The sequence below is a fragment of the Aptenodytes forsteri genome, unplaced genomic scaffold (genome assembly GCF_000699145.1).
Source record: "Aptenodytes forsteri isolate BGI_AS27 unplaced genomic scaffold, ASM69914v1 Scaffold243, whole genome shotgun sequence".
Lineage (NCBI taxonomy): Eukaryota > Metazoa > Chordata > Aves > Sphenisciformes > Spheniscidae > Aptenodytes > Aptenodytes forsteri.
The window spans coordinates 586,478-594,662 of NW_008795314.1; the positions used below are offsets into that span (position 1 = coordinate 586,478).

The following is an 8,185-nucleotide window of genomic DNA, read 5'->3' on the forward strand; positions in this document are numbered from 1 at the left end:
TCCCCCGCACGGCCCGCCCCGGCCCGCCGCCTTCCCCTCTGTGAGGGAAAGTCCCGCTCGTTACCACCTCCCCTTTCCTTATGGTTTTCTTTTTACCTTCCTCTTTAGGAGAGAAAGGGGGCCTGGTCTCGGTTGGGTACGGAGACGACGACTTCACCCGCCTGGATGGGGACGAGGACGGGTATGAAGAAGAGGATGATGAGAACAGCAGGCAGTCAGTAAGTACCTCTCTGCTCCGAGAGCTTGCCCCTGATCCCTTTCACGCGTTGCAGAGGCTTTTCTCTCTCCAAGGAAAGCCCCTAACCGGCAACCCAAGCTGGAACCCTGAATATCTGACTCCTGGTGTGGGTTTTAGCACTCTCCAAATACTTCTATTCACTTTGTTTTCAAGTGGAAAGCATTTGTCTTGAAACCCATCAGCAGCTTGACGCAGCTCGTGTTGCTTGTTACTAACTGCATTGATGCTGTTTGACTCTTTTATGGGAAAAAGGCTGGTACAAGTCAACAGCCACGCTAAACGAAAATTATTCTTTAAGTGTAGTTGACGTATATGAGAACCTTGTAAAAGGAACACACTGTTGCATGGTCAGCTGGAGGATTAAAAAGAATAAAGTTCTGTGATGTCTTAAATTACTCTTTTGTGTATAACTAAACGCACTTACTGCATCAGGTTATCTTGATGTAACAGTGTCCTGTCTAGACGTGAGTGGCTTTTGTTTGTCATAGGTGCATGGCATGTGTATAACATCACCTAAACGCTGAGATAATCGGTGCCTTGTGAGACAGGGCATGTAGCTTACTGCCTATGAGTGCAGCTGTAATACACAAAAGGATATATAGTTCTGTCATGTGTCTGTAAAAGCAAAACAGTAAGTTTTGGGGGCGTGGGGAGGGAGGTTCTTGTCTCCTTTCTTTCTCATCAACCTTTTGCTTACCACCATATTAAGAATGTGTTATCTTGTCCCTGTTCTAGTTTTTTGGCTACATGGTAGAGGAAAGAAATAGGGCTATGTTACTATAACCTTTCCTCGTTGAAATCTACTTTGTGTGCATTAGATCGGTCTCTTATGAGACACTCGCTGTTTCTGCCATCTGTTTTCCCAAGTAGCAGACAAGAAATTTGTCTGTCTCTTGTTGTTGCTTTTGGTTTTGTTCTGTTGCTAACTGGAGAAGGTGCAAGCAGTAGCATTCAGGGTCTGCTCCTGGCATCTGGCTAAGCAAAATAGTGAAGCTTTTTTACTGCTTTAGTAATTCTTTTTATATCCAAAACTTCTAGATCCCCCTTCAATGAGATCTTTTTAGTTTAAAGAAAGTGGTAGGTGTGATCCAGATGCTTGTCAAGATCAGCTGTGTTTAGTTAGCATTAACAAATGGGCAGGTAAATGGAGTAGCCTTTATTGCATGCACAATTTTCAGTGCAGGTTGCAGCTGTCTATCATTTGAGAGGTACAAGTTGCCATTCAAGTAATGGCAATCGATCGAGTCACTTTGGTGTCAGCCAATAGGTCTTGCATATATTTGCAGTTACTGTACAGATGTGCGCAGGTTACACAGAGTGCCTTCTCTCCAGTCTTATTGCAGGAGAGCAATGCTTGTTTTTTTGCATTAAGTAGTCTTTGACCAGAATCAAGAGCTTCCTTGATACTGCTTGTGCTAGTAGCTTATATTGGTTATGAGTTGTTTTTAGAAAGCAATGCGAGTTGGACTCAGGTTGTCCTGGGCTTTTATCTGAACAACTCTGTGCTTATATTATCTACCTTAACAGTGACTGAAAAGCCTCTGTCTTATCAAAGGCAGTTCTCAGTAATGCTTCTTTGTTTCTTGATGTTGTTTCAGTGATATCCCCTGCTAGGTTAGGAGGTTTTGGGAGCTGTTTCAGTTACCCATCTATAATGTGAATGATTCAACCCATTGTTGCTTTGCTGAAAATGACTTTTACCTTTATAACATAGGTGGGACTGTGGAGGGGAGAGGAATCTCATTTGTGATAAACACAAAGTTACTTGGGATTATGGTTCTTTTCTAGTTACAAACTTACTGTTATTAAACTTTGATAGTTAAGACTGAATTATTGGCATATGTGCATGTTTCAGAAAGGTAAGCTGGAGAGTAGCTGAAGTGAAGGAGTTTGATGTCTCACTTCTGTGGGATATGCATGTTAATTCAGGCAATTAAAACTCACTGACATTATTGTGTGGTCATTCTCTAGCTTCCTTTGCCAGAACTTGCTCGTGTGCTAATATCCTGAGGTGGGCATTTCGTTGTAAACTCTTTCTTTCAGTTGCATGTAATCATCTCACTTCTTTTTTTGTTTTTCTTTTTGAAGCTGAAACACCAAGTTCTTGTTTTGGGGCCAAAGTTGAAATTTGTGGCGAAGTTTGGAGGAAAAACCATTCTGCTGAGTTGTGTGAGCATGAAAAGCATTTTCTGCTCCTCAAACTTGTTTTGAACCCAGAGTATGTATTTATGTCTAGAAACATAGGTCACTCTAGGATCCCCAGCGAAGTAGCTCATAGGGCAGTGGAACAGTAGGCTTACCTGCCAGTTGGGACCAAAGCTGGAGCTTAGTTCTCACGCGGTGTAGAATTTTACAGAATTTACAGAATACTGAGTTCAGTATTTTAAGCTCTCACAGGGCAGAAATTTGCCCAGTTCTTTGGTTTATTTCTGGGTAGAAATAAAAACCGAATGGAGTCTGTTACCTAAGACAGTGAAATTTGTCAGTGGTTCCCTTCTGTGCAAGTTCACGTCATCTGCGAATGAGGCTATGAGAGCACTACACAAACAAGAAAGACGCAGTATCTGCTGGCATCACCGGATCCTTGGAACTTGGTGCTAGGCCAGACCCTCACCAAGCCTGCATGTTTGGTTGGATGGCAGGCCAGCTGTGTGTCCTCTGTGTGTTGCTGATGTATGCTTGGGAGTATCATAGGTCTTGCAAATGCTGCTTTTTCTGTGAGTACTGCTAAACGGGAGCAAGTACAAAAAGCCCACCTGCCAACTGGAAGAGACGGAAATATCAAATGACAAATGCTTTTTTCCCCAGTTCTGTTGCTTCTTATTGCCTAGTTCTGAGCATTCAGGAGCTGCATGAATTTTGTGGGGGACATCTGCTACTGAGTGATGCTTTTGCCTAAAAGAACCCAAACAAACACTTCTTTCCCTGACTGTAGGACTTGTTTTCTGGTCATGAGTGGGTGGGGCAAAACTACCTTCCGTGGAAAGGGTCTTGGACTACTGCTGGGCTGCTGAATGCGAGCCCTTTGCTGTAAGTGCAGTTACTTGCCAAGCCTGCTCTTTAAGCTTAATCCTGTAAATTCTTGTCTTGTAGGAAGATGACGATTCAGAGACTGAAAAACCTGAGGCTGGTGACCTAAAGGTATTTGAAAGTGTGGTATGGTGGTGGGGGGGAAGTTCAGTACAAGAGGAATAAGTTTTAACAGCATGGCTTGGTGTTCGTTTGTGATCTTCTGTAGCTAGTTTCATACTTTCCTTTTTTGTAGCTGTAACGTGTTTTTTTGACTTTAGTTCTGGCTTCTGCCAAAGGTAGATAACCAGTTAGGCTACGGGCTGAGTCACGATCAAGATCTGCATTCATGAACTTAGTCATCTTGTGCATTAGATCTGAGGTAGGTTTTCTGACAGCATCTCACCTATTTTGCAGTGATCTGGGAGATGTAGTATTCAGTACAGAATTCTCTTATGACCGGTGTTAGCTGGAATACTTTCTTCGTTTAGAACAACTTAATGAATAAATGACCTTATGCTCCTAGAGGTCATGAAATGTGTCAAAACCAATTCAGTTGTCACCAGCTCTCTTTCTGTGCTTCTGAATGAAGCAGTTTTGTAAAGGTTGTATTTAAAATTTAAAAAGTGAAATAAGATCCCCAGATGGTAGCTATCATAAATAGTTAGTCATCTTTATCTTGGGATTACATCTTGTTTCTGCTGAACAGCAGGTGTTTAACAGCACATAGGAACATATATCAGGCTAAAATCTGGAAGACAGACAAAAGACCAAATCCATTTGAAACTTTATAGAGAACTGTGCTCGAATTTTTATGCTAGTTCAATCCCCCATGCAATATAAGCAGTCTTGTGGGATACCCAGTGAATGACAATTGCAAGGGCCTTTATTTTATCCAGTAGCTTCCTCAAGGATGCAGACAGTCTCTAAGCTCTGCTAAGGAAACCAGAGGACTGTGCTGCAAACTGAAATTCTGGAGAGCATTTGGATTAGCATAGGGCTTTGATAGGACAAGATGAACGCAAGTGAATGTGTTTAGCTATTCTGCTTAATTTAGTTTCATAGCAGCACCTTCTTCCAGTTTCCACAATATTTTTATGGGTTTATAGTGATACACAGTTGAAAATCTTGGCAGCTGTACTGCAGCTGGTAAAGTCTCTTGCATCAGTGTGTGAAATATCATTAATGCCTTTGGCATACAGGTAGGAGGCTACTCGGAAATGCAATGTATTGTCTCCTTTCCTTGTTGCAAGAAAAATATATTACCTTTTTTTGGAAGAGAGGAAAAGGTAATCTCTCACTTTTATCCTTTTTCTACTTCTAAATTTTTGCCATTGTGGCTGGTAAGCATGCTAGCAAGATGTTTCTGTAAAAACTGCTGGATTCAAATGTGTACTGTGAAAGAAGAACAGATGGGTTTTCCTTAAAAGAGAAATTTGGTGTACATCACCACAACCCCTGTAGTAGGGCCCTGTTGTAATTGTATGTGTTTCTGTCTCTAAAAGGGCTCTAGGACTTCAGGGCAATGGAGAAAAGATCTGGCAAAGAGAGAAAGAACAAAATCAGACTATAGTAGGTCTTGTCTGAGTGATGATGCATTACAGAAATCTTACCACTGAATTGTGTGGCTACTGCTTTAATATGTTGCTGAAGTTTCATGTTGGCTTGTTTAAAAAGCCTCTTGATTTCAGTGAGTTCTATGTGCTACTATCTAGGTGCATTTTGCCCTTCTGAAGAAGAGCTACACATGGCCACGGAGCAGTGTTTCAGCTTCAGTGGGGAAGCAAAGAAATGCTGAATGTATTAAGAGCATTTGGTATCTTGGGTACACTCTGCAGTAGGAACTCTGAAAGAACTGAAAATGTAAATTAAAGTTAAAATTAAAAAAAAAAAAAGTCAAGTGTAATTCCTGCCATCCTAGCATGGCATGAAAGGTGAGGATTTGAGAAGAATAGCAGGGAGGCAAATCTGAACTTCAGCCGTTTCAGACTTCCATGTCATCCTTGATAGATGTCTTCATACATAAGTGAAGAAGGGAACAGCCGCCTCTGGCCTTTTGCGTTTTTTTGAATTCTGGCTAAATAGGCAGCTGGCACTTGGGGGAGAGGTAGAAGCACACCTTTGCTACGCAGCATACTGCAAGGCAGCCCAGTGCTGTGCTGGTAACAGAGCAGGCATGTTGCTGCACGGCATTTGGTGGGGCACTGATGGAGTTGCACTAGCCATGCTGTTAAGAAATTCTCTCGGTATGGGGGGGGTGGAACATCATTGTAAAAGTAGTTTTACTTGGAGCAGTCGCAAATGTTTCCTATCCCCCTTTTCCACCAAGTGGCAGTGTTCTCCTCGTTCTTCCTCATTGCTCTGAGCTTGCAATATCTATGACAACTAGTGACTAAGAGTTGTAGTTACTGTAAATCCAAAGTGTGGCAAAAAGTAAGGCACTTGATTATAACTTGATAACACTTTTAGATAACTTTATTTTGTTTTGTCCCAGTGCTGTAGTTGTTCTTGCTCTATCAATTTCATTGTAAGACATCACAGACCTGGAAACATGTTTAAATAGATATCATGGGCTCTTTATATATGGCTAGGGCTTCTCCAGAGCCTGAATATGACTGTACGCAGAAGATAAATCCTTTAAAATGCATGAATGAGGTAAAACCATTGCAATTCATCAGTTAATCATAGTCTTTTCAAGCCCTGAATATACATTCAGCATTTTTTAGTGTTTGCCTCTTTGTATATATGGTGAATGAACTACTTTGAGATTATGTCTTGAATAATTGACCAGGACACTTGAGCTAGGTTGTGTGGAGAAGGAGTTCCCTTGTTGCTGGTGTGTCCTGTGATCTGGCCTCATTCTGCACTTGGGTAGCACCAGACACAAAACCTCCAGAAGATTCAGTTGGTGTCAGTTGTGGGTATAGGCTGAGGAGACTGAAAGTGGGGAATGATGTAAAAACTGTCTGGTAAAGCAATGGTGGGGAAGGTGGAATTTGGAGCCTGCCTCAAATAGCCCCAATGGGGAGATGTTTTTCTACACCACCCTGTGGTGTTTATATTTATCTCAGGTTTTTGTCTTGATTCATGCCCTTGTTGATCTTGATCAATCATCTGAAAGTGTTCTTCCAGAGCAGACTTCTGGCCCATAGGATTCTCTGTTACTGAGCACCTGTGAACCAGTCCCAAACACTGTGTGCTTGCAGCAGAAAGCAGAATCTTCCTCTTTAAGTAGCAAAGTTGGATACCTTGTGTCCTGTAACTGCGTTTTGAAGTGCTTCAGGGACTCATGGAAAATGGGAGATTCAAATCTAGGTAAAAGTAATTGCTCTTCCAAATTTCACTCTGGGAGGATGTGCTCAGGCTCTGGAGCAGGACATATTTGTTAGTGACCAAAATAATTTCAGGGGTCCCTGGTTTTAAGTCAGCAGTCACCAATTGTAAACAAGCAGCTGTCTTAAAAGCACTTCAGAAACAAAGCCTTCTGCTTAGAAGGGAAAAGAAATGGTGACCAGCAGCGGTTGGCAAAGGCGTGGTGTTAAAGATTGAATCCCACAGCCTGGACAGGTTCTTTATGTCTTTCCCTCAGATGATGGAGCTGTGGGTACAAAACAAAGGATGTTGTGGAAATGGGTGTGAAATTTGGTGTTCTGCTGGCACTGGTTTGGAATGATGAGGGTTAATGGGCTGTGCAGTGAGTGCAAGTTGCTTGGGCTCTTGCCAGCAGCTGGCTATGGTTACAGCCTTGATGCAGTAACAAGATACAAGCCTTCAGAGCTCACTAGATGGACCAGCCCTGCAGGAAGAAGGAAAATGAACCTTAAATGAAATATTGACCTTGTGCCCCAAGTCTCACCTGAGGGGTTCTGTACTTCATATTGTAGGGCTGGATGAGTAACAGGTTGCAAGCATTGATCAAGGACAGAGCCCAGCCCTGCAGTTTGGCTCACTGGAGTTTTCACAGTGGGAAATCATTAACTCTTGAGCCTTGATTGTGGTATCAGGACTAGCCAGTGCAGGAAAGCTGATAAATATTGCCACTCCCTTGGCAAGTGAATGCCTGACACATGGTAAGAGTTTTTCAAAGCAGGTGGCTACTTTGATGTTTTCCTTTTCTGGTTTTGTTTTAAGGGTCCCCTCTGCATCCTTGTGGCATTGTATGGAGAGGCAGCCAAACTGGGATCTAGCAGAAGGATGTCAAATTTTCTGAGGAATACTATGTTTCTAAGCATGCCTAAGTACCACCTCTTGATAATCATCAACTCTTTATTATGTTTAGCTTTTATTGATCCAGCATACCTATAAAGTTTTTTACTGTGTTATGATGCGTAGGTGTGTACTAATACTTAGAGGCTTTTGATTGCAATATTTTTTTATCTTGCCTGCCCATTAACCTGTTTGCTTAAATACCAAAATTATCTTGATTTAAAGTAAAAGTGGTAAGTGCTAAGAACCAGTAAATGGGTGTGTGTGCAATAATGTAATCCCTGTAATTAACTCTTATTTTGATAAGGCATATTAATTTTTCTGAATTCAAGATACATTCATCAAGACAGATTCTCAAAAGATGCCTGAACCTACTCAGTAACTTTGACCTCAAGTATAACTGTTTTGCTCCGAAGAAGGGGAAAAAGTGTGTTTGGGAAAACTTGTATCATTAAAGCACTGCTGTTCCATTTAGGTATTCCACGGCAAGCTGTATAAAAGGAGCTGGCATTAGTAAGCTTTAGAAAATAGTTTTAATCTTCTACTTTGGTGGTGGCAAATTATGAAGGTTGCTTAGGAAATACCAGCCCTTGATGCTTTCAGTTGTTGAGAGGTAGTCTTAAAAATTCTACTTAGAATATGTTAAAGGTCATATAACTGAAGAACACATTAAAACTGCTGTTCCACCCAAAACCAGTGCACTCTGCAATGGCTGAAGTGGCTGTGTATTAG

General features: G+C 41.7%; 1 protein-coding gene across 1 annotated transcript in view; it reads left to right on the top strand.

The window, feature by feature from the left end:
• Positions 1-80: 80 nt before the first annotated feature.
• The window catches only part of SAP30BP (SAP30 binding protein), a 31,521-nt gene continuing 23,416 nt past the window's right edge, over positions 81-8,185 (top strand). The window contains exons 1-2 of the mRNA XM_009279476.2: positions 81-218; positions 3,332-3,379. Coding sequence (XP_009277751.1) covers positions 81-218; positions 3,332-3,379 — 186 coding nt within the window. The remainder of the gene's footprint in view (positions 219-3,331; positions 3,380-8,185) is intronic.